The 25,339-nt window shown below is 44.2% G+C and overlaps 1 protein-coding gene across 3 annotated transcripts; it reads right to left on the bottom strand.

Annotated features, from left to right (window-relative positions):
* Positions 1-177: 177 nt before the first annotated feature.
* On the bottom strand, positions 178-25,244 carry cluha (clustered mitochondria (cluA/CLU1) homolog a). 3 transcript variants are annotated; one of them, XM_062551917.1, is made up of 26 exons: positions 24,923-25,244; positions 19,671-19,867; positions 19,375-19,546; positions 18,981-19,124; positions 18,167-18,294; positions 17,550-17,704; positions 17,158-17,283; positions 16,803-16,950; positions 16,588-16,680; positions 15,459-16,153; positions 14,523-15,019; positions 13,556-13,657; positions 13,218-13,318; positions 12,734-12,886; positions 12,515-12,577; positions 11,923-12,167; positions 11,490-11,574; positions 11,225-11,378; positions 10,783-10,922; positions 10,589-10,669; positions 10,291-10,416; positions 9,812-9,933; positions 9,502-9,595; positions 6,333-6,467; positions 5,653-5,726; positions 178-5,548 (listed from the first exon to the last, which is right to left on the bottom strand). In XM_062551917.1, the coding sequence occupies exons 1-26, from the start codon at positions 25,047-25,049 to the stop codon at positions 5,422-5,424; spliced, it is 4,284 nt and encodes a 1,427-aa protein (XP_062407901.1). In that variant the 5' UTR covers positions 25,050-25,244; the 3' UTR covers positions 178-5,421. The 3 variants fall into 3 exon arrangements, with proteins under 3 accessions (XP_062407901.1, XP_062407902.1, XP_062407903.1); XM_062551918.1 differs by having other exon boundaries at positions 14,610-15,019; XM_062551919.1 differs by lacking the exon at positions 24,923-25,244 and adding an exon at positions 23,506-23,624.
* Positions 25,245-25,339: the final 95 nt, after the last annotated feature.

The raw sequence follows: 25,339 nt of genomic DNA, 5'->3' as shown, positions 1-25,339 counted from the left end.
ACAGCGACGCGGTGCGCACGCCCTTTGCTCATGATTTCACTTTTTCAAAAGAATAATTTCAAAAACTATTTTAGTTTTTAATAGAGCATCTTTCGGAATGTCAACAGTATGTTAACCTAAACCTACACCCGGCTACGCTGTTTGCAGCAATTTGTAAAAACATTCTCGGAACTCAAATGCAACTTGCTAATCGTTTTTTTATTTCTTTTAATACAAAAGCATAATCAGACCAAAAATAATTAGGTTGTTATTTGTAAACAGCAACAGACAGATAACCACACAGCAAACGAAACCAAAGCAGACGCACACTACAGGGGCAGAACAAAATGTCAAATGAGTAGCGTACAAAACAAAGACTCATTCAGATTTTTTTTTTCCATCACACAGAAAATATTGTATGATCAGTGTGCGTTCGACAGCAGCAGACATTGTAATGGACAAGCACCGTATATGGCCCTACAGCGTCATTCCATTCATTGCACACGGAGACAAACTTCTGACACTGTTTTATGACGGTATGCTGCTGTCCTTCAGGTGTGTAGGGGCATGTAGGTTGTCTTATGCTAAAAAGCCAGTTGTTTTCATAAGTAGGCGTTTTTATCACATCTTTTGTTTTAACACATCTACTTAGTCACATCAGTCTCTTACGTTGATAATGGATAGTCTCTATCTATGGAGAAATCAGAGAAAGTATATGCACAGGACAGCGGTCCACATCGGTAAACCCAGCATGACATTTTAACACAATTGATCAGCGTTGTTCTGTGCACTTTCTTGACTGACACCCTTCACTCATGTCCACAAGAGGCTAGGCCTACACTTTAGGCTACCTGTGCTTGCGTTTTATTTTTTAACAATACAAAACATTCAGCAACACTAGCTTTTACACAATTGAAATACAAGATGTTATCATCTGTGAATTTATCATTTTTTTTGTAAATGCTCAATATTACTAGGCCTAACTTTATCAAATGAAACAACTATTTGGTTGGTTTAAAATGTCTCGAAACGCAAAACATGTTCCACTATGGAGATACTTCCCCATCAGGCTCCTATAGACATATTTTGAGATCATGTTTTTCATGCAATCAGTTGTTATAGGCCATAATGCAGCCTATTAAAAAAGATACAGATACACAATCAAAAGAAATTATAGAATTGAGAAACACAGCAAAGGATTTGCATTTAATTTTAAAAGCACCTTAATTCTAAGATCAATGACAAGAGAAATCACTGAAGAGCATCCCCAAGACGCCACATGTCTGACTAGCGGATCAGTTTGAGGATGTGCCGTTTTCCCCCTCACAAATTCTTGACAGAACCTTTGCTCATTTCATCTCCACGTCTTCCTCAAAGCTTAGTTCTCGTCAGTCCTTAACAGGAATAGCACAAACAGTCGACATACTGGTACAAAGATATGTTTTACAATACCTCCTAAAAATCATTTTCATAATTAAGGGCATTTCCCAGAATTCGGGTCAATTTATGTCCCCTGGGTGTAATTATATGAAAAACAAACTAAATCGAATAAATTTGAGCACCACTAATTAGTATAAACAAAACCAAGCATATACTTTTTTTATGGTTGCTCATACTAATGATTTTAACACATTTTATTGATGTTTTATGGTACAAAAACTATGTTTTGGTGTTGTCCCACACTAGAGTTTTTAGATGTCACGTCATATCTCAAACATTATTTATCACAAATTAATAAAAAAAAGTATGCATATGAATTAAATGTTACCTGAACTAATAGACTACATCCACAGATTAAGCATATATATGCATTTTATACTCTATTTTGCTCTATTTATACCTGTCCCATGGTTTTGCCGTCATTACCATCACACTCTACATAGAGGCACTTTCCTACTGTTTTTTCATCAAAAATGTATTTGGTAGCCATGGTAACATAATATCATAGTGGAGCACATGGATTTCAAGCTGCAAGACAGATGCCCTAATGTCCAGAAAAGTGACTAAATCCACTCTTTATTCTTCGTGTTGGGCATGTACACTTATTATGCGTCATTACCATACGTGTTGTATTTCTGTATTTTAAATATTTTTTTAATTATTTTTTGTCACTTTAATAGTTAAATTGTGTACATTACACATAGAAAGCTAGCTACACTTGCTTAGTCATCATCTCTGCTTTGGAAAGCTAGTTTTTTGACAAAAATGTCATTACCAGCACAGTCATTACCAGCACATTTCCATCAGTGATTTGTCATCACCGCCACAAAATGTCATTACCAGAACTGCAGTGTCATTACCATCACAATACATATTTTTGGCAATAAATGATGTATAAATTACAAAAATATCAAACTATTATGTATTTTTGACAATGTTGGACAGTCTAGATGATCACTGTATTAGTTTACTATCAGTGATTTGTCATTATCACATCAAACTGTCATTACCAGAGCTGCAGTGTCATCACCATCACATACATATTTTTGCCAATAAATTAGGTATAAATTACAAAACTATCCAACAATTATATATTTTGACAATGTTTGACAGTCTAAATGATCACTGTATTAAAAAAGTTTTGATTTATGGCATTTCCTTAAAATAAGCTTATATTCAAAACTAGGGTAGATTGATGAATCAGAAATGTAGATACTAAAATGACTATAATTCATCTTGCAAGTAAAAAACAACAATACCATTGAGCTAAAGATGAAATAGATTTCATTAGAAACCAGAAAATGTTTTAAAAGCATTGATTTATCATTTAAGCTTCATTTTTTATATCTTTTTGATGATGTGATGGTAATGACACATTTACTTGACATAGTTAAGAAAATGGCAAAAAATAATAAATTCCCTTATTGTATGGTCTCAACCAAGCTCATAACGTCACTCCTGACTAAAGGACCATTAATTTGATGTATACCAATTAGTCAAATTTGGAATTGTGATTTTCAAAATTTCAGCAACCCAATTTGACCCCTAATCTGGGAAATACCCTTAAAGTCTTTTATTTGTAACCTTGAATTTTGCAAGGAAGCACAACCTCTTGAGCACAGCCTTGTGGTGACTAATAGTACTGCAAGAGAAGACAGACATTCGTGAACAACGCTGCTGGATGAAGGTAAGATTCTGTTCTCCTTCATAAGATTATTTTCCATATAGATACTATAAAGGGTGAATGATGAGGCAATAACAAAATCAACACAGTAAATCCAAACCAAGAGGAACTCTTTTACCTTTTCAAGAACGAAGAAAAAAACAAAACCACTCTGGTTTGAAGCAGACTGCAAATAGGCACAAATCTCACATTGCTTAAATTAGTCCCACATGTTTTTTCCCCACCATAAGACATGGCATGATCAATTACTGTTGTAACTGTTCTCTTGGACATTCTTGCTGACATAGCCTATGCTTCTCAATACACAAATATTTCTGGGAAAATAATAGATCGGATAATCCTTCAGTCTTTCACCAAGGTGCAGCAGAAACCTGCATGAGTAGGCCAGGTCCAGCATCTCTATTGCTTCAACCACATACCGCACACAAAACACAGCTGAGACATTACCCAGGAAGAAACACAGTGCATGTATACAAGCCAACATACACCTCTGGCATTCTATCTTTTTTTCTTTTTCTTTTTTTTGGTATATAACGTCAAAGCAGCCCATCTCACAATCCACTTCAGGTGGTGCTGAATGTGTTCAAGACAGCATTAGAAAGTGCACTAAATACTGCTAAGGAATATGTAGTAGGTGTCTGTTGACTAGTCAAAATTATGACTAACTCTTCAACAAGCCAAACAGTCAAAGGGCTGGGATGGTACAATTGATAGAATTGATTCCGTCAAATCAATTTTGAAGTTTGAAGTCACTCTATTGTTAGCAGTTTTGTTGTTATAATCAAGCCAAAGGCCAAACATCAAACAATTTGTTCTGAGCTATGAGCTAATATCATCCACCGAATGGTGTTTAATATGTATAAAAATAAACTTTTGGGAAGTTGAGGCATCCCCAATGAAATAATGAAATGTTGCAGCAGCAGTAGCATTATTCCCATTGCCTGGTCACTGGTGAATCCCTCTCCACACATGCGCACACAAACACAACACACACACACACACACACACACACACAACCGCTCGCTCGCACACACGCACGCACACACACACACAACCGCTCGCTCGCACACATGCGCGCGCGCGCACACACACACACACACACACACACACACACACACCATCATAGTGGAAAAAAGCGGGTGTTATTGAACACTAAGATCAAGTTTATAATTCTAATTCAAGCTGGACGTCTCAAACCTGTATTTCCATCAACATGAATCAAGTACCTTGTCCAAACTGATAGACATAGACTTTTTACATCTCTCCACATAAAGTATATTTCTCTATAAAATGGACATGTCTTAAATTAATTGATAAATGACAGATCTAAAATGGCTTCTTTCCCTTCCCAGTTACTCATACAAAAAGATAATTCATTTTCAAGAAAGATGTGTTGTCAGTCTACAAAGATTGGATGAGAACATGCATCTGTGAAGCTGTATCTGTTTAAGCCAAAAACACAGCAGCCTTGGGATTACAACTAACTTTTGGACTTGATGGGCCAAAAGAAACAAACGAGGAGGGGGTTGATTGATACAGCCTTGCTGCAAGACCTCGGCGAGAAAAGTCTACATTCTGGAGCCCACATCGTTTTGAAATCTCTATGAAATTTGTATGTGTTTTTCTTTTTCCCAGTCTCGCCTAGTGCACAGTAAAAATCACCTGAGTTTTAGGCCAGGCTGAGTTGTGTTGAAGGGGGCAGAGGGACCTGGTGACTGTGGCAACTGACTTGGATAGCCTGGGCCCTCTGTGGCTCTCGGAGGTGGTGCTGGGGGTGTCATTTTGGTTGGTGTTAAAGGGGGGAATGGAGGTGTAGGGTTGTGTACAGTGGTCCTGGGCTCAGACAAAACAGGAATTGGGAAGGGCAGGGTGGGTGATCAGTGGATAAGGCTCTGGTATACAATGTCATGGTCGATCCGTGGTCACCTCCGGCCTTGTTGGCGCTACCGAGACGCTGGCAGAGTCGGAGTGACACTGACTTTCTGCTCCCTTTCAAGGGGCCCGCCGTCAGGCCCCTTTTGGATTGCACACACACATTTTAACGCTGTTTTTTTTTGTCTCCATGGTTTTGTTTCTCTCACACTCCTCGTCTCCTACCCACCGCACAAAAGAAAAGAAAGAATAAAAACGACAACACGCTTCCTGACTTCCTGCCCTGGCCCCATTCCCCCTTCTCTCCCTTCCCATCTCTCATTCTCTTGGTTTTAAATTAGACAGCTTCAGTTTCTCAGGTCCATAGGTTCAAGCAGATGGCTGTTGCATCGTGGCTGCCCCTGGCAGTGGAGGGGGGTGCGTTTCGGGAAGAGGGGTGAGAGGTGTTAATCGTCCACGGGCAAGTCCTCTGGCTCCAGGGGAGTCTCCTCCGACGGCTCCTCGCTCTTGCTGGCCTCCTGGAGCATCTGCCTCCTCTGGACCTCGGCCTTCAGGTTCTCCAGGTCCTTTTGGCTGAGGGGAGGACCAGGCAGTATTAGGGGTGCGAGAGACTTGACAAGGGGACACAAAAACGGAATACTAGTCTCAGATGGCTGCCAAAGCATGTCGTCTCTTACCTCAGAGGAATAAAGATGATGCCATTGATGATGTTCAGCTGCTCCAGTACACTGGCCATACTTGGAGCTGTGAACTGGACAGAAGGGGGGGGGGGGGGGGGGACAAATCTCAGAGTTGGAATATAAAATGCCTCATCAATCATGATCATTGTTAGTCTTAATTATGGAAAGCCATACATTAAATAAATGATCGATAACAAAAGGGAAATAGACAGCATCTCTAAGAAAATGCAAAATGTGGCCATGATTGATGTATCCTGAAGAGGCCATTGGACAAGTGAATAGTTTGGTTTGTTTTGCTGCCCTCTACCTGCCTCTATGGTGGACTGGAAATGAGTCTGAATGAAGTGAAGTTAAGAACTCTATTCATAATTAGAAACAGACACCACTCTTATTTATTTACTCATGTTTCCTTTCTATCTATTTCAACCAGTCTCAAGAGTAATGGCCATCTCTGAGATTCAAGTATTTTGTGGCTCTTAGGAAAGTAATGGACTGTAGTGGCTAATAAATGTATGGATCAAGACTGTTAATTTCCACCAAGATCCTTTCTTTAGAGATCTGATAAGTCAGTCCTGCTCATACCCGTCAACTCTGCACTGCAGCGAATGTGCCACACTTTGTATCAGTTACTCTAGCTGTGATGGAATGATGTTGGAGGGAGTGAGTCTTTGGCTTACTTTGAGTGGCATGATACTGGCATTGGAACCATTCTTGTAGATCTCGTTCATGGTTCTCTGGAGGGCCACGGCTTGTTGGGTAAGGTACTTCAGATACTCAGAGCTCTCCTTTGTCTTTTCATGGGCTTCTCCCACCTAAAGAGGAACAACACACGGGACCTTTCAAGTTCTTGGACATGAAAACAATACCTGGAAATTTTCTTTGGAGTACTTTGCATGTTCCACGGGACATACCTAGGGGTGGGCACCCAGACACGGTTCTAGTATGCAAACACTAATAACCACATCAACATTTCGGTGCCTCATTTCAATGGCATTTTTTATTTTATCTTTATTTTTTAAATAAGAGGCATCACTGCACCTCATGCGCCATCTCTACCATATTTCTCTGATAGCACCACATCCAGATACAGTTAGCTAACAAACACTAGATGTGCAGTATAAGCTTAAAGCAGAGGGGTGCACCACATAGGTTAGTGAACAGTGTTTGAGAGCTCACGTGAGCTCATGCCAAGTAGATTACTTTAAAGCAATAGCATAAGCTCTTGTCAAAATCTAGCAGTAACTACGCAAAAGGCGATGAAACAACATCAACAGCATAGCCTACTTTACACTATGACCTTGATAATGCGCCAACTGGCATCTACTTGAAATGTTACCAGCGAAGTTGTAATGTGAAACCTTTGTTTCATGGTGTGTTCTGAACAACATAATGACATGGCATTAATCTTTCATGTGCACAACGCCCATATAGCATCACAATGAATATGAAGATGATGCTAAATGTTAGCTTGCAAAACCATAAATGTGTAGGTTACTGACATACCTCATTAATATCCCTGAGCTGTCAAAAAGGCTACGGATCTCCGTATGTTATCGCTAATTAAGCTGCTCTGACAGAGGGTAGCCTATGTTAGCGCATACAACCCCTGGCAAAAAATATGGAATCACCAGTCTTGGAGGATGTTAATCCAGTTGTTTAATTTTTTAGAAAAAAGCCAGATCACAGACATGACACAAAACTAAGTTCATTTGAAATGGCAACTTTCTGGCTTTAGGAAACATTAAAGGAAATCAAGAAAAAAATTAGTTAATCAGTAACAGTTGCTTGTTTTAGACCAGCCAGAGGGGAAAAAAATATGGAATCACTCAATTCCAAGGAAAAAAATATGGAATCATGAAAAACAAATTGACAAAAGAACACTTCAACGCACCACTAGTACTTTGTTGCACCACCTCTGGCTTTTATAACAGCTTACAGTCTCTGAGGCATGGACTTAATGAGTGACAATCAGTACTCTTCATCAATCTGGCTCCAACTTTCTCTGATACCAGTTGCCAGATCAGTTTTGCAGGTTGGAGCCTTGGGATGCACCATTTTCTTCAAATTCTCCTACAGATTTTCAATTGGATTGAGCATTATCGAAGATGTAACGATCGCCGTCTCCCCAATGCCTTTACCTGACATGCAGCCCCATATCATCAACGACTGAGGAAATGTGCATGTTTTTTTCAGGCAGTTGTCTTCATAAATCTCATTGGAATGTGGATATAACTAGATGAAAGTCATATTCAGTGATGAATCGCGTTTCTGCAATGGGCAAGGTGATGATGCTGGAACTTTTGTTTGGTGCCATTTCAATGAGATTAATGAAGACAACTGCCTGAAAAAAACAAGGTCATTGATGATATGGGGCTGCATGTCAGGTAAAGGCATTGGGGAGATGGCGATCGTTACATCTTCAATAATGCTTATATTATTATTTATTATATAAAGTTTATATTGACATTTTGGACACTTTTCTTATCCAATCAATTGAAAGGATGTTTGGGGATGATTACATCATTTTTCAAGATGATAATGCATCTTGTCATAGAGCAAAAACTGTTGAATTCCTTGAAGAAAGACACATAAGGTCAATGTCATGGCCTGCAAATAGTCTGGATCTCAATCCAATTGAAAATCTGTAGTAGAATTAAAGAAAATGGTGCATCCCAAGGCTTCAACCTGCAAAACTGATTTGGCAACTGGAATCAGAGAAAGTTGGAGCCAGATTGATGAAGAGTACTGATTGTCACTCAAGTCCATGCCTCAGAGACTGTAAGCTGTTATAAAAGCCAGAGGTGGTGCAACAAAGTACTAGTGGTGCGTTGAAGTGTTCTTTTGTCAATTTGTTTTTCATGATTCCATATTTTTTTCCTTGGAATTGAGTGATTCCATATTTTTTTCCCCTCTGGCTGGTCTAAAACAAGCAACTGTTACTGATTAACTAATTTTTTTCTTGATTTCCTTTAATGTTTCCTAAAGCCAGAAAGTTGCCATTTCAAATGAACTTAGTTTTGTGTCATGTCTGTGATCTGGCTTTTTTCTAAAAAATTAAACAACTGGATTAACATCCTCCAAGACTGGTGATTCCATATTTTTTGCCAGGGGTTGTACACAGTTGCTGTTCAAATATCTACTAGCGCTGGGAATCAAAACACTTCAACATTGGCATACAGTATGAAACATGTTTAAAACTATTGCGTGCTATAGGGGAAGGTGGAGTACTGTTGCGCTCTAGAAGTCTTTTTTAAACAGGGGCGTCAAACCAAAGGACATCAGAAAAAGGCAGGAAAGGTTTGCACTCTAAAAAAATAGACATAAGTCTTTGCTGAAAAAGACTTTACTCCTTGTGCTACAGGGGAAGACATCAAATTTCTTGAAGCATTTGGGAACGCACTGAATGAACTTGAAAGCAGAGTCCCTCGACATTAGATTAGGTTTCTTGGAAATGCTGTTGTCTATGACCTGGCAATTCTGTGGCAAGCCGTTTTAACATACATTATTGCAAGCCGCCTATATTGGATAAACTTGAAAGCAGAGCTTACCATTGTGTGTGCACCGATGGCAAGCTGTTTTAACATTTAAATGTATTATGCATAGAATCAATGAGATATTGATAGTAAACTGAATATAACAGTTACATTTCATGTTCAAATTTGTCTTATCAATGATAAAAAATAAAAGCAGCCTTCCGTGCATTTAGCCTATTCACGCTTTAGACCATTTTATTGCAAAACCAAAGAACGGGTTCTGGCAACTGCTTTGGCACTGGTATCGTTTTAAAAGTATCGATTTAGCACCGGTATCGGATAAAACCCAAGCGATATCCAACCTCAGACATACCTGGTTCTTATATATGGTGTAGCCCTCTTTCTCATGCTGCAGTGCAGAACGGAACTCCGCCTTGCTCTCGTATACTCTCGCCACAAGGTGGTGACTGTTGAGTGACAAAAAGAAACAAAAATCCTCGAGTGAGTGCAAGTATACGTTAGGTGCGCAATGTCTTTCCAGAGGGCTTGGTCATTACAAGTGGAGTCGAGCCAAATGGCAGGTAAGCGTCATCAGGCACCATACTAATTATCCGCAGGGCTAGAATTGTGCTCAGCGCTGCAAGAGTCAGTGGAGCGCGTTGGTCAGCGATTAGCCTTCTTACCTGAGTGCCACTTTGAGGGAGCGGAGCCCGTGGTATTTAGAGTTTATTGCCAAGGCGTTCTCCAGGAAACGCAGCGACAAGTCATACTCCATTACACCGTGCAGCACCAGGCCAATATTGCTCTAAGATTGAGAGACAGGGGGAGAGTTAGTTAATACAGGTCTGTTTCAACACCTGTTCACAAAACACGGTCTTCCATATATAGAGCTATGCATCTATATACTCAGCTATGCATGACTAGCCCAACTAATTGCGGTCATATGACAACCAAAATCAAATGAGGTCATGTTTGTTGCTTTTAGCTTCACATTTTGATGAAATCATAATTTCAACCGTTTTACAGACCTCATGGTCAAGAGGAAAAAAAAGAAAAGAAAAGAAAAGAAAAGCAGACATCTCTCCCTTATGTTCGAGAACACTACCTTTTTGATACAGTTACGTTTTACCCAATATGTCAGATCACATGATCTTCTACTCACATCTAACAGAGCCATCTCGGGATGTTCCTCCCCACACACCACCAGCATGAGGTAGCGGGCACGATACAGCAGCTTCAGGGCAGTGGACAGCTGGCCGTTGGCAAAGCAGTAAAGAGCCAAGTGCATCTGAACAAAACAAGAGGCACGTGTTAGTCTACAAATCAGTGATCCTACCTCCTGAGAGAGCAGAGCTGATGAATCACAGTGAGCTGATGCAAACAAAATGGTACCCACAACAAAATGGTACCCTCATCTTTGGCACAGTATGATCACACAAACCCTTACACGAATTACTTACATATTCTTGAATTGTGTTGGGGTGCTCAATGCCAAGCACTCGCTCACTCATCAAGACAGCCTTCTGTTGGTTGTTAAGTGCCTGCAAAAAGAAGAAAGCCCATCACAATCGGCATCAACACCTTTCCTGATAGTGATCACAAGACATCTCGGCGACACAGCATGCGGCGCACTGAGCCACAGTAGGGGACTCACCTCTGGGTGATCCCCCATGATGTAGTTGAGCCGAGCCAGCAGGCGCAGGCAGGCGCAAATCTCCACGTGCATGGCTCCGTACACGTTGTTGAAGAGGTTCAAGGCCTCATTGATGAGCTCACAGCCCTCTTTAAGGAACCCTAGAGCAGGGGAAGAAAAAGAGAGCACATCATTCAACCCGTCCATCACATATATAGTATAAAGTAAACTGTGTATAAAATCATTCTATGGCTATACGTATTTGAAGTGTATAAATGGTAATGGTTGTCTGAACTGCTATCTGAATAAGCAAGCATGCCACCTGCCTTTATTTTGTGGTATTACATAGGCCAATGTGCAATGTATTACTACTGCAAAGCATTTAACAACAGAGCTTCACTTCCAAAAAAAAGCTTGCATTTTGTATTCTTTTTTTTAAACAGAGTTCTTTTTCAGCCATTACCTTGTTGCACCTTGGCCTGTCCGCTCTGGAAGAAGTGGAAGGCGTCGGAGGCTTTAGGGTTGACGTGCTTGACTACGGGGAAGATGTTCAGGATATCCTCCTCGGTGAAGGCCGGCTTGTGGCGGCTGTCGAAGTTGTACTCCTTAATCAGGATCTGGTGTAGCCACAGGACAGACGGGAATAAGGAAGGTATCGCATCATTAATCTGTCTGTGAGCCGCTAGCTCCTGATCAGAGAGGGTGTGAGAGCAGCGGGGAGAGCTTACCTGGATGCCCGTCTTGACGGAGATCTCTCGTAACAGCGTGGACTTCTGGAGGCCGTACTTCTCCACAGCCTGGTCGACACTCTCACTGCATCAAGACACACATCATTTAATACACACAGAGCAGATGATTGCTCTTTTACAATTTACAATGACAAGTCTCTTGAAAGAAAAGAACTACCAAAACATCTTGCAAAATTCAAACAAAGGTTGAGGTAGCATGTTTTTTTAGTTTGTTTTGTTGTTGTTATTTTTCTAAGTACTGTAATTTGATGCAAGGACAACAAAAGCCTACACGCTCACTGAACCTTAGCAGATGTTAAGCTTACAGCCGCTACTGGCTACAAAGTAGTTCAGTATTAAGAGAAAGCAGTTCTGAGCTTATGGAATGTGTGAGAGGCGAGTGAGTGAGTGAGTGAGTGAGTGAGTGACTCACCAGTGCAATGTGAAGTGGTAGTAGGTTTGTGCTTCGGAGACGATGTTCTTCCACAGCTCCATGGGCGTGAGGCTGGCCCAGGCGGTGTTGTCTCCTCCGCCGGGCACTCGGTTGCGGCGCTTGCGGTTCTTCCGGCGGGACACCAGCTCGTCGGCCGGCAGGTGGGCCACGGCGTCAGGGAAGGAGCTCAGGAAGCAGTTGAGGAAGTGGCTCACAGCCGCGGACAGAGCTGAGAGCTCCACACCCTGACAACACACACACACACACACACACACACACACACACACACAATGTTACTCAAGCTTCATACACTAGCTTCCACATTTTCAGTCATATGAATGGCAAACTAAATGTGCTTTATGGAGTTCTCTAGGCTCGGAGTGGTGTTGCACACTGCTGCACAGTACTTTTCCATTTACTTGCATCATATTCAATACAGCGCTGCACGTGGTACAAAGTGACATTACAAGACACATTAGCTGGTCTGCATGCTGAACTAAGAGGATGTGCGGGTACCACAGACCATGACATGTTTTAGACTGAAGCAAAGCTCCACATGGCGCTCTCAGATGAGGACAATGTCATTACTCACCTGGAGGTATGTTTTGAAGATATGTTTTGCACACCTGGTGACCAACTCACTTACTCCTATTCTCTAAAGAAGAAAAGGAGAAGAAAAAGGTAGTTTAGCGATGCAGTATTATCCAAGTGGAAATATATTTAAAATGTATAATCAAAAATACATTCTCCGTGTATAGGTGTGGATATGAGCGCATCTACCGATCCCTGAGCCGTGGCAAAACAGACTTACATAGAAGTACTCGAGTTGTGTTTTTGCAGGAGTCTTGTCCACAAAGTCCAGCACGGTGCCGAGGTAGCGCACATTAATGCCACGCTGGTGAAGAGCTTCGGTCAGCGTGGTTCCGTCCATAGGCAGAGCACTGTGGTCTAAACAGTCTTTAACCTGCACACAGGAACAAAGCACCCTCCATCACACACCATATCACAGACATCTCATAACCTGGATACACCAGTTGTCCGCTCATGCAAGTCTCTCCCTGTTGTCTTCCTTTGTGCTTGCTGATCTACAGAGGAGATAACTGCAACATCCCTTTCCTGGCATATTGAAAAGCTGCGCCGTGTAGTTGCCAAATGTGGAAAGTCTTCTATAATGTGACCCCATTGACTTATTTCCCGCTGCTGTCTGAGTCATCTCTGTGTGGCTGGTGTCTGATGATGAGCCCTTTGTGTGTGCCTGTCAGATGTGCGCGATATGGGGGGAGAGGGACGCTCACCAGCGAGGGGATCTGGCAGGACACCAGGAACGCAGACGCGTCCTTCAGCAGCTGCTTCTGCTTCTGGATGGCATCGGCACTGCTCTCAGGGAAGCGCACGCCTGTGGGAGAGAGAGAGAGAGAGAGAGAGAGAGAGAGAGAGAGAGAGAGAGAGAGAGAGAGAGAGAGAGAGAGAGAGAGAGAGAGAGAGAGAGAGAGAGAGAGAGAGATACACAGAGAGATAGAAAGAAAGAAAGAAACAGGGGGAGAAGTAGCAAGGAAAGAGTGAGCCTCAGGAGGCCAGCAGGAGGGTCTGGATCATAGCAGAGTTGTTGCTGGGCCCGGGAGGCCGTACAAACCTGGGGAGAAGATGTCCGGGTTGAAGCGGATGTCGAATGACGTGTCGCTGATCGAGCCCACGGCTTTGCAGGCGTTGAGAACCACCTCGCGACTTTTGGGGTCTGCGAAACAGACAGGAGGAAATGCCACAGGAAGGACTCTGTAAGGATTGGTCTTGAGCTAAACCGAAAACGTTACTTGACAAATGATCAAAAGTGAAATTTACAACACCCAGAATGTCAATTAGTGTAAGGGAATGCAGTCAATCCACTCAACTTCTACCCAAAACACACCGCTCTACTTTACCAACTCCCAGACAGAAAATCAAACACAGACGGCACTGAGGGAAGAGGACAGTCGCATCCCAACACCCAGATCACATCTCCATGCCTCCACCAATAGGAAGTAGATTTCAACCATCAACATTCCAACACCCTTGGGGTTATAGGGAAAAGTTACTGGATTACAGTAGTTAAGAGGAAGGAGGGAGAGGAGGAGGAGGAGGAGGAGGAGGAAGAGAGAGAGAGAGAGAGAGAGAGAGAGAGAGAGAGAGAGAGAGAGAGAGAGAGAGAGAGAGAGAGAGAGAGAGAGAGAGAGAGAGAGAGAGAGAGAGAGAGAGAGAGATGGGATTCCAGCTGGAGGTGTTGTTACTATCATGCCAATTAGAGGGGGGGAGGAGGGGTTTGACAACACATCATCCCCACAGCAGAGAGGCGAGCAAGTCAGGGACAGCCAACATGGCGGAGAGATGCACAGCAGACACCAGAGTGCGGTGTTTATTTATCTAAAGTAGAAACGGAGGGTGGTTTAGCCTGGTGACCCAGGCGAGAGGAGAAGAGAGATGGTACCAGACACTGCTTAAAATAACAGAGGGGGAAAGTACCAGGAAGAGACTAGTGGTAAGTGCATTTCTCTGCCACGCTCGCATGCTCCCGTATCGCCTCGCGCCCTCTCGCTCTTGGCGTGCCTTTGGTCGCTTGGACGTACCAATACTGGATCCGTCTTCTGCTGCTAAGGACTCTGCCAGCTCTTTGGCCTGGGCTAAGCCCGGGATAGTTTCCTCAGCCTCCTTACCCTCCACAGGGCTCTCACACTCTCTGCCCTGGCCGTCGGGGCCCTCGGGCTCTGGGGTGCCGTTGGTGGTCACGGCCAGAGTGTCGGCCGGCTCTGTGGCTTCAGCTGCCGTAGTTGTTGTTGCTGTTGTTGTTGTTTCTACTGTTGTGGTCGTTTCTGTTTCTGCTTCTGCTGGCTGGGACTCGGGGGTCTGGCTGGCCTCTGGCTGGCTGGAGGGGGTCGCTGCGGGCTCGGTGGGGGCGTCAGAGGCGGGCTCGGGGCCTTCGGAGGCGGGGGCGGACTGAGGGGCGTCTGCGGGGGCGGCCTCGGGCTCGGTGTTGCTGCCGTCGGTCAGGGCCGCGGCCTTGTTCTCCTTGTTGGCCTTCTGCTGCATGAGCTGCAGCGCTGCCATCTTCATGAAGAGGAGGTACCTGAAGTACACACACAGACAGAACATCAGCCATCAGGGCTCACTAACAAATGATACTTCACGGGCAGCCTGCTGCTGCAGAGGACATAATTGTATACCTGCAAATTGTTCCCTGAATATTAAACTATGAACGGTTGCATAACCAAGAGAGCTTTCTCCTCTGCTGAGATACCCACACATTATTATTATGCATCTTGGCATTAAAGCTCCACTGCAAAAAAAAATGAGTCCATGATATCGAATATTTTTGGTATATAGTACATTTGGTACAAAAGTGCTTAGTCCCATTATTACTGACTAACATAGATAATCGCATTTTCTTCGTTTCATCATCAACCTAATAGAATTATGACTGAACATGTGCAGCTTTAACGATCATCTTCATCTGCTGTACATGTCTATTATTACTGGACACCATATGCAGGCTCTGTCCTGCGTACCTGTGCTCGACGAAAGCTTCGATGAGCTCCTGTCGGAGGCAGGCCAGACGGTGGCGGTGTTGCCGTGGGAAACCCAGGCGCTGGCACTCGGGGGGCAGCTCCTCGCCGTCCACCGGCAGGAAGTTGAGGTCGGGCGGGAAGGTGCGCAGCAGGTCCAGGATGTAGTGGCGCCCGTCGTTGCCGATGATGCCCTTGCACTCGACGGACGAGCACAGCGGGACGGGCTCCTCCTTCTCGTTGAGCACCGGGTGGCGCTGCACCTTGAGCGGCCGGCTGGTCTTCTCCAGCAGCTCCAGGTACTTGGGGTGCGACACCACCGTCTTGCCGAAGTCGATGGAGCCGTAGATGACGCTCTGCTCCTGCTCGCGCTCCAGGATGCCGGGGATGATGGACTGCGCCGTGACGCGGTAGCCGCGGTAGTCCACCACCACCGTGCCCAGCGTGTACAGGCCCTCCACGTCCACGGCGCCGTACGCCCGCACGCCGTTCAGGTCGTTGGTGGGCGCGGCGTGGGCCGCCGCGTCGCCGCCCAGCTCGCGGTAGTGGTCGCGCACGTCGAAGCCCAGGCTGAAGAAGATGTTGTTCCAGATGAACATCTGCATGCGCGTCTCCTCGCCGGGGTTGATGGCCATCACGTTGCCGTCGATCACCGCCATGGCGCCGCGCGTGGCCGCCGCCGCAAAGTCGCTGTGGACCTGAGCGAGGGGAAAGGAAACGACTTAGCACCGACAGACACAAAACACAACACAACAGAGCAGATAGGGGAAATAGGTTTTAGACAGAGGAAAGGGAGGGATCCAAGGAGACATGGTAAGAGTGACAGGCTGATGGAGCAATAGAAGAGACGGATCAGAGAGCAATTAGTAAATGGCCTGCATGTACGCATTTGTATTTACATAGCGCTTTTCTACTCCTACAAGCATCCAAAGCACTTTACAAGTCCATGCCTCACATTCACCCATTCACACACACACACACACACACACACACACACACACACTCATATACTGTTGGCGGAAGCCGTCATGCAAGGCACCAACCTGCACGACGGGAGTGTGTAGTTCAAGGACACTTCGACGAGGTCAGGACAAGCCAGAGGAGAGGGTGACTTGGTTGTAACTTAACTCACCTTAAATATGGCGCGCTCTCTCAGCAGCCGTTCTGGAAGGTTCTTGCGGGGCAGTTCTCTGGTCGTCTGAAGCTCCTCGTTCCAGTCCCGAGTCTGAGACATCAAAAACAGCACAGATTTTAAAAAAATAAAAAAAAATTAAAAAGGACCAATGTGAGGGAGATATTTGCTTCAGTGATGCAGTGTTCTGCCAGGGTCTTAGTGATCCACCCTACCTGCCCAGGTATGTGCTCTTCATAACCCAAACGAGATGTGTACGCATCCTCCGCTCTCACACAGTCCATAGCGTGGTCAATCTGAGGAGCGGTCCAGCTGTACACCTGGAAAGGCGTGGCTATTCTCTCAAACGGATGTCTCTGGACCCTACAGACAAAAACACAAAATAGATAAAAATGTCAAACTCACACTTAAAAACAGAAACAGTTATTTGATAAAAGAAAATCTGATATTTGATTCAAATCAGTTTAATATTCAAATATAAATAAGAAACAATGATTCGCTTTAACAGTAATGCATTATACAGATCAATCTGATGTTGGTCTCAGAGGGTATAGTGGCTGTGGCACTCGCCTCTTCTTCTGGAGGGAGGTGAAGTTCTTCTTGAAGGCCGGGCTGATTTGGCTCAGCAGCTCCACCAGGGAGTGGCTCAGGAAGCTGGGGTTGGCTGGCTTAGGGTTGAACGAGTAGGTGGTGGACCTGGCACAAACCACAACAACATAGACTCAGAATGAACTACAAAAAGGTGCAATAAAAGTGCAAGGCAGTGAGAGAGAGAGAGAGAGAGAGAGAGAGAGAGAGAGAGAGAGAGAGAGAGAGAGAGAGAGAGAGAGAGAGAGAGAGAGAGAGAGAGAGAGAGAGAGAGAGAGAGAGAGAGAGAGAGAGAGAGAGAGAGAGATGGATGGGCTGCATTTGACAAAGTGTCCCCTGACACGAACAAGGCCACTGGATGATTGGGTACTCACTGGTTGAGGTAGAATCCACGGGTGGACGCTGTGAGGCTGACATGCCTCTCCTCCACGGTAACTATATACAGGTACATCAGGTCTCCGTGCATCTTTCTGTTGCCTGGCGGCGGATTCCAGCCACTCATGGTGAGAACCTTCAGGCACTGCAGTGGCTATATAAGACATAAAAACAGACACTATATACTGAGCTGCTGACTCAAGAGGCACAACATTGAGACAGCTGCATAGAGCAGAAGGTTTTTTTTCTTATGCTAATCCACCTACGATGATTTCAATGATGTGATTTATATATGAAAAAAGGGCTACAAATGAATTGGAGAAAGCAACATCCAGTGTGTAAGGTAGTAAGCGTTGTTGCTATGCTATTACAAAGAATAATGATTGAAAAGCATTCTTTTGCATTCATGATTTCTTTTTTTTTAAGCCATTGTTGAAAACAAAGCTCTGTCTTCATTCAGGCCAGCATGACAAGTCTTGTAAGACAATATGCATCTAGTCTACACTATACAAGCAGAACAAGTTGTCCTGTTGTCAGAGATGCGGATACATATCTGCCAGATGTCGGTCTGCAGTCGATGGGAGCAGTGCTGCAGTGGGGCTGAGCTGAAACCTACCTTCCAGTCTTTGTTCTGTGGCTGGAGTGGGACTAGGGGGCGCTCTTTGCTGCCAGGTAGAATGTGCTCAGGAGGGGTGCAGTCGATCTGTTCCAGTTCACTGCCTTTCTTCTTTCTCTTGCCACTATCTGCAAAACATCACACTGAGTCACCTTCATCTTCTCCAACACTTAGTTCAGAGGAAGAGCAAACACTGTGATAGGGATACATGCACAAGAAAGGCATTTTTATCTTTGGAGCAATACTGAATATATTCCTACTATTTGATCAAATTATTTAATTTGCAATGCTCAAAGAACCATCAACATCTTCTTTAAGGTTTGTGACTTTGAAAACGAGAGTATTTTGAGGTTAAAAAATGTTGCATTCTTTGAGCTATCTGAGCAATCAACACTGATGAAGAGATCCAAGGAAAAGACACAAACGAATTACGGTTAACAACATTTGTATGACACAGATTGTGCAGGGCAAAGCGTTAATATCGACCCACACAAACGAATGCTAATTAAACTAGCTGGGCAATAGCTTTTGCTAATTTAATACCACGTTCCCAGTATAGTTCATGAATTTATTTCCTTGAAACGTCTAAGAATTAAACTCTCAATTTAAGTCAACCTCTCAATTTCAGTCCAACATCATGTTTTTTCTTAGATGCTAAAAGAAATGCCACAAATTACTACGCCGTGATTTCTACTCCATTGGGCTCTACGACATGTCAACAAATGAGCAAAGTGCCTGCTCACACAGGCTCAGTAGCCATACAAAGTGCACCCTGCAAATCTACATTAGCGACCAGACACAGACAGACACCTACCTCCCAGATCCCCATCTGTGAAGACACTAAGAAAGGAGAGCGAGTTACAGTCCACCCCGTTGTAGGCATCTGAGGGGTCCATGCTCTTCAGCAGGTCTCTGATGTGGCGTACATGTATACGAGCTTCACGCACTGTGTAGGGCTCTATGGGATGACAAGGAAGCAAAAGGTTTAATACACCTACAAATATGGAATTCCTGAGAAATGTGAGCTGCAGCTAAACATAATCGTTGTACCATTTTCTCACCAACTGTAAAGTCTGCAAAAGTTACAATTCTAAGATCCAAAATCAACATTCACAACAAAATCAGTAAAATCGTACAGCTTTATCATCATTACAGCTAAACAATCATACAAGGTTCGCTATCTTGCACCCAAAATGAAGGAGGCTCACCTTCTACCACTTTGAGAAAAGAGCCTTCCTGTAGACCCTCGATGGACTTGAGTTCCGCAAAGTTGTCCAGCACGTTGCCGTCCAGCTGCAAGGAGAAGCAGGTACGATGGCAGGTGTCCTCCCGGTCCATGAGGACCTGATGGATCTCCTGCACCATCTCCTGAGGCGAAACCTACGAACAAGACGGAAGTCATGAAATCAACCCCCATCAACCTCCCCAGTTCATCCTAATTTTACAGACAAACTCTAAAGCATAGCATAGCATAGCATAGCATAGGTGGGTTGTACTCTGGTACCTGTAGATCAAACGGCTCGGTGCCTGGGGCCTGGATCTTGACAGTGAAGCCTGTGTCCTGGATCACGATCACCTCCTGCTCGTTGGCCTCCTCGCCGGGGTCTGCGTCGGCGCCGCTGCCCTCCTGCTTGGAGTCGGCCTCTTCGCTGTGGTCATGGCCCCCGTTGCCGTTCATCATTGCTGTGTCGGCACTGTGCGCTGTGGAAGGACATGGCAGAGAGAGAGAGAGACAGTCAGTCAGACAGACAGACAGAGAGGTGCTGTGAGTGCTGTCGACACAGAAAGACAACTGGACAATTGCTGCATGTGCTCTGGCTAATACAGCTAGAATCAAGTCTATATAATTACAAATCACACCAATGCTTTATATTCCACTTAACATAATGGTATAGAAGTCTGACAAGCAAGCTGTCAGTTGTTGACTGAAGGCTACTGGAATGGAACCAAAGTGTGGGCGTCCGATTTAAAGGAGTGACCACAAAGGTTGTCTGCCAAGACCGTAATTTAAGGCAACACACCCACACTGTCTATATTCTTGGCTTTATCTGCACAGGCATGGCTAGCATTTGAGAGACAAGATACAAGTCAACAGGGGGCGCAGAGGCTCTCCACTAAAAAGCGTTTTTTTACAGATCCGATGTTATCATGAGTTTTCAAATCTTCTCTCTTTTCTGGCAAAGTAATGATGATAGTACTTATCACACAGTTATAAAGTAACAGACATACACATCTCTCTCTCACACACACACACAAAATAAACAGGACCCATCCTTCCACTTCAAATGACTGAGCAAGAGCAAAGCGTTCTACCCTGAAACGCAATTACAAAAAGAATCATCAAACAAAAACCCTGAGAGAAAAAAAAAAGGCTGTGGTTTAACACTGAGCAGCAGCAGCAGACACACACACACTAGGTTATTTTCTTTCAGGCGACTGCTTTCTGTCCTTGAATGAAGTCAAGGGTAACCATGTGTCACAGCTAGCCCAGTGCTGCAGAGAAACAAACAGCTGGCATTCCCAGCACAGCACATTCTGACACCGTGGGTAGCCGAGGGACGACCGGCCCAAGCAGTTCCACAGAGAGCACCAAGCGTCAAGTAAACGAGGAGCATGGGAAATATCTCACTGGATAAACTTGTATAGTAGTGAACATACTGTAGTGAATGTATAATGGGATGTCCTCCAAACCTCAGACAAAAGCACTTCAGGAATGGCACACAGAGCAGACTGGTTTGACTGAGAGGGATGGACTTTGGTTTCAGGGAGTCCTGTTGGACTCCTCCTGGCCTCTTCAACTTAGTGCACCGGAGGATTTGCAGGGGTTACATCAGCCTAGCTCTCAGGCCCTGTGCCCTACTTCCAACCTTGATCCAAGTCACGCTCTCCTGTGTCCCATCACAACGTCTGTTTGGCTCTCTCTCGACCACAAACACACAGCAGGGGGAAGATCCTTGCTTCTCCACCAGCGGTTCGAACTGCACTTTTGGACACTTGAAACTCTCGCTTGGTTATACTCAGCGAGTATTAGGGTCAGTGAGCTGGTGGTAGGGCAGGGAGGAGGAGGGAGACGGGAGGGGGAGGGGGGAGGGGGGAGGGTGGCAGAGAGTTTAAATCCTTAGAACAATACTTGATTCACTGAGGCGAGGTTTTGCACTGAACTGAATTCTGAAGCAATTCTGTAGAAACTGCCAAGCAGTGCAGTGAAAACATCGGAGCAAAATATGTGTGAGGCAAGTTTGAGGCTCTACACCACGCTACACACCAAGCGTCAATTACAATGTCCTTCAAACCCCTCCCCCAACTCAAATGTGCAGCAGACTTTTTTTGGCATGTGCTGAAACACTTTGCATGATTCAATGTGAATCTACACAGACATTTAGGACTAATATCTGCTGCAGACTGAGGAATGACTACATTTTTAATACTAGGCATATGAATAGCGCACTTGACTGGTAAAAACAGTAATACATCTGTCATTGATATGATTATGCAGTATTCAGTATTCTTACAAGTTACCCAGTGTGGACTGGATCCAAATATGAAAAGTATCAAAATACCATACAAAATACAGCATGTATCAAAATACTGTACAATCACCACTACTGCATTTTGCATCTGCACAAAACATACCCTAACATTTACAAACCATAAGAGAGCATGAATTGCAATCAACGTCTGGGATTTATTCACTCACTGTTGACTCACTGTTGGTTAATATACAGCAAACATGTTTCTGATGGTTCTGGTCAATCATTCAAACAAGACCGGGGGGGAAGGGGGAAGGCCTTGTACGTCTAAGGTCATAGATAGGCAGCATCCGAGAGCCTCAATCAAACTCAAAACCTACTGACCTATTGAGCAAGTCAAAGGCCAAGAGGTCCAAGACTGAATCATAATCTAGCCATAACAAACCTGCAACCTAGAGACTCTAAATGCATGCTAGTGTCTTGTGTCTGTTTGCCAACAGCCTCTTCTTCAGCTGCTAGCAGTCATGGAGCGATAGCAAAAAGTGCTGGAGGGCCATTGACTTGTAAATGGTTCAGACAGCAAACACTCAAAAAAATATTCTGAAGTTACACGCATAATTGTACTAATGGTAGACATTCTCATGCAATACTAGTGAAATGGCTATCACCCTTACTGTCTGATAATGTATTCATTCATTCTACTGACACAAAAATGATGCCTTTCTGGTTTTACATCCCGGATGGCATTCATATGCAGTTTCAGTACTACATGCATCCGATAGTCACTCAGGGTCACATAAACCATCTGTTTAGCAGCTTCATACAATGTCAAAACAGAGCATGTTAACCTGCTTGAGGAAACCTGTGGTGAAAGGGGCCTAAGGACACCTTGACCCAGGTGTGACAGGGTTCCTCCAAGCTTCGGTGGTCAGCCAACAACCTTGGCAACACACAACACACCTTCTGTGTGGATTAAACAGAGTCAGCCCACTGCAGGAGTTAAGTCTTGGACACAGACCACAGCCAGACCCCCTGCCAGGCTCTGTCTACCATGAACTCATTGAGACATTGGCTGTCAAAACACCTGATTCTGAAACTGTCCAAAAGAGAATTCCAAAAGTAGACAGCACCAATGATCAAGGCAGATCTACATCATAAAGCCATTCGTCTGTATAACTGGCATGTCACTTCAGACTACAATGTGTGACTAATTTATTAATACCATAACTTTCACAGGTGGTATCTACACATCGAATGCTAGTAAGACCATCATGTCCATCGTATTAATACTCAATATATCAAACAATTGTCCGTTTTTCCGACCACGATAACACATACTGGCAGAATATTTATATTGGTGTGCAAGCACTCAGCTATCAGAGTGTCAGTTCCAACCATTTCAGCACCACAGAGACAGGCTGGTGCTTAAAAAGATATACACAACATGCGCATAATGTACAACATGCACACGATTACAGTATTATTGTTAATACAATCAATTAAACTGACAGATCAAATTCTGGGTTAGAAGGACGGAAAGATTAGTGACTGGCAGATCACCGGCATATGAATCCATTTAATAATATTCACGGTTTTATGCGCACCAATATCTGACTACAACTGCTCGGGAAATAATAAATCATTTTAATGTCAGAGCTGGTTGATCTATGGGTGCTACTAAATGTTAGACGAAATGCACTACAGCACAATGATGAGAACGCACAAGTTGTGTAACTTCGCTCGCAAACGCAGCACACAGTGTCCAACGAAGGCAAAGTAACCTTTTACGTCGTTCACATAAGACCTACAAAACTACCACATCGCCCTCACTGTATGGCTGAACAAACTTTTTGATAATGACAGACTTACCCTACTGAATTCCGTCTACAGAACAGGTATAACCTTCTATCACTGTACATGCACCATGACTTTCCACATAGAGGACTTCCGCTTCCCGGTCGCGGGATAGACAACCATCCTGGTTCAAGTACGGAGGGGAGTCTGAAAACGAATACTCATGCACACGGGGATATTTATGACTTCGATAGGACTAGCATGCTAGGAGATGATTCGTGTACGTTTACAAATACTAACGTGTCAATTCAACGTGTTCTTATGAACAGAAACTCTCCTGACACCCTATTTACATAAACACCATCCCCCCATTGTGCTTTAAATTGTTAAGCTCCGCTGAAGGTGACCTTCAGTTCATTCGTTCATCATACATGCTGTTACGGAACATGTGCATCGGAACTTGGCAACATCTTCATAGCCCATGACACGACACTTCACCGCTGCCACTTCTGATGGCCGTGCATGCACAAATTCGTTTTCCTTCACAAATGCTACTATATTGCTGTCCACACTGACGTGATTGCTTGCCCGAAAAGGTGCCAGGGGCTAGCAGTGGCTTCGAAGAGCTAACTAGCGAGCTACCTAGCGGTAGCTACATCTATGGATAGCAAGGTTAAGCTGTGGCATTTTCTGCCTGCTAACGTTAGCTACCGGCTGTGACTGAGTAACGTGCTGAAGAGTTGTTAGCCTAGCTGCTACATGCCCAGCCTGCAGGTAACGTTAGCGAACCGCCAAAACTACAAGAATAACAACACTAACACTAACGTTAGCAAGTTAAGTTTCACGTTTGACTGATCGGCACACGAACTGGTGTACGCCAACTCCCGTTATTCAAACAGCAGTAACTAACAGGTCGTTATCCAACTAGAAATATCTACTCTCACGTCGTAATTTTGCTCCATACAATTCCTTCCCGACTTGTTGTAACAGTTACCATTGGCGATAACCCTTCAGACAAGACTAAAATGCATGGCTTGCTTGGTAATGTTACGCATGTTTAAATTGACATCAACATTAACTGAGCCATGTAACGTTAATGTTACAGTCAACGTTGGTTACTGGAGACAAGGAGCTGATATCTTGGTAATAGAGACTATAACGTCAGTTGGCAATCTTGGCTACCAGGTCGTTAAGGTTACAGAAGTCATTAGGTTAAGTTGTCTCAACTATTATCACAAAAATCCCTAGCTCAGTAACGTACCGCTGGCCAGTGACCAAATCGGACACCTGGTAGATCTTGAGGTATTAGCTGAAGTAGATGCTAACAGGGACTTTGATGTTAACGTTACCCTTGGTGCTCTACTATAGCCAGCTTGCTATGCCTAGTGATACGTAACTTTGGCTAATGTCTGTTGTACCGTTAACCATAGCTTTTACGTTAGTGCGAGATTTCCTAAAAGCTAAACATTAAATGAACGAGGAATCAACCAACCACAGCTACAGGGATCCTTGAGGGATGTCTTGGTAGTCTCTTTGCTGTCCGGCGTGTCTCCTTCTGCAGGATCAACGGAGTTGCAGTTTGGAACTGACGCCGGGATGTCATCTGTCTTGCTCACCATGGTTGTGCAGTCACTAGCCTCTCTAGGCGTACAATTTAGCAACAGATCTCCGTTGCTTTCAGCCGAAAAGGAAATCTGACGGTTGTCCTCGATAAAGGGGTTAGCAAGCTACATGCAGAGGGTACGGTCTGTGGTACGATATTGCAATAACAACTCCACTGAGGAAGGACAGTTCCAGACTTGGCTGTCACACGTGGTTTCTCCTCCTCTTGACCTCTTTGCCTTTGTATTTCGCCCCACCCCCTGAAATCTACGGAAAGTCTACTGCGCCAATTTAGTGTAAATAACGG

Source organism: Sardina pilchardus, chromosome 13 (assembly GCF_963854185.1).
Source record: "Sardina pilchardus chromosome 13, fSarPil1.1, whole genome shotgun sequence".
NCBI lineage: Eukaryota > Metazoa > Chordata > Actinopteri > Clupeiformes > Clupeidae > Sardina > Sardina pilchardus.
Note: the sequence above shows the minus strand (reverse complement) of the source record. Positions and strands in the feature narration are given on the sequence as shown.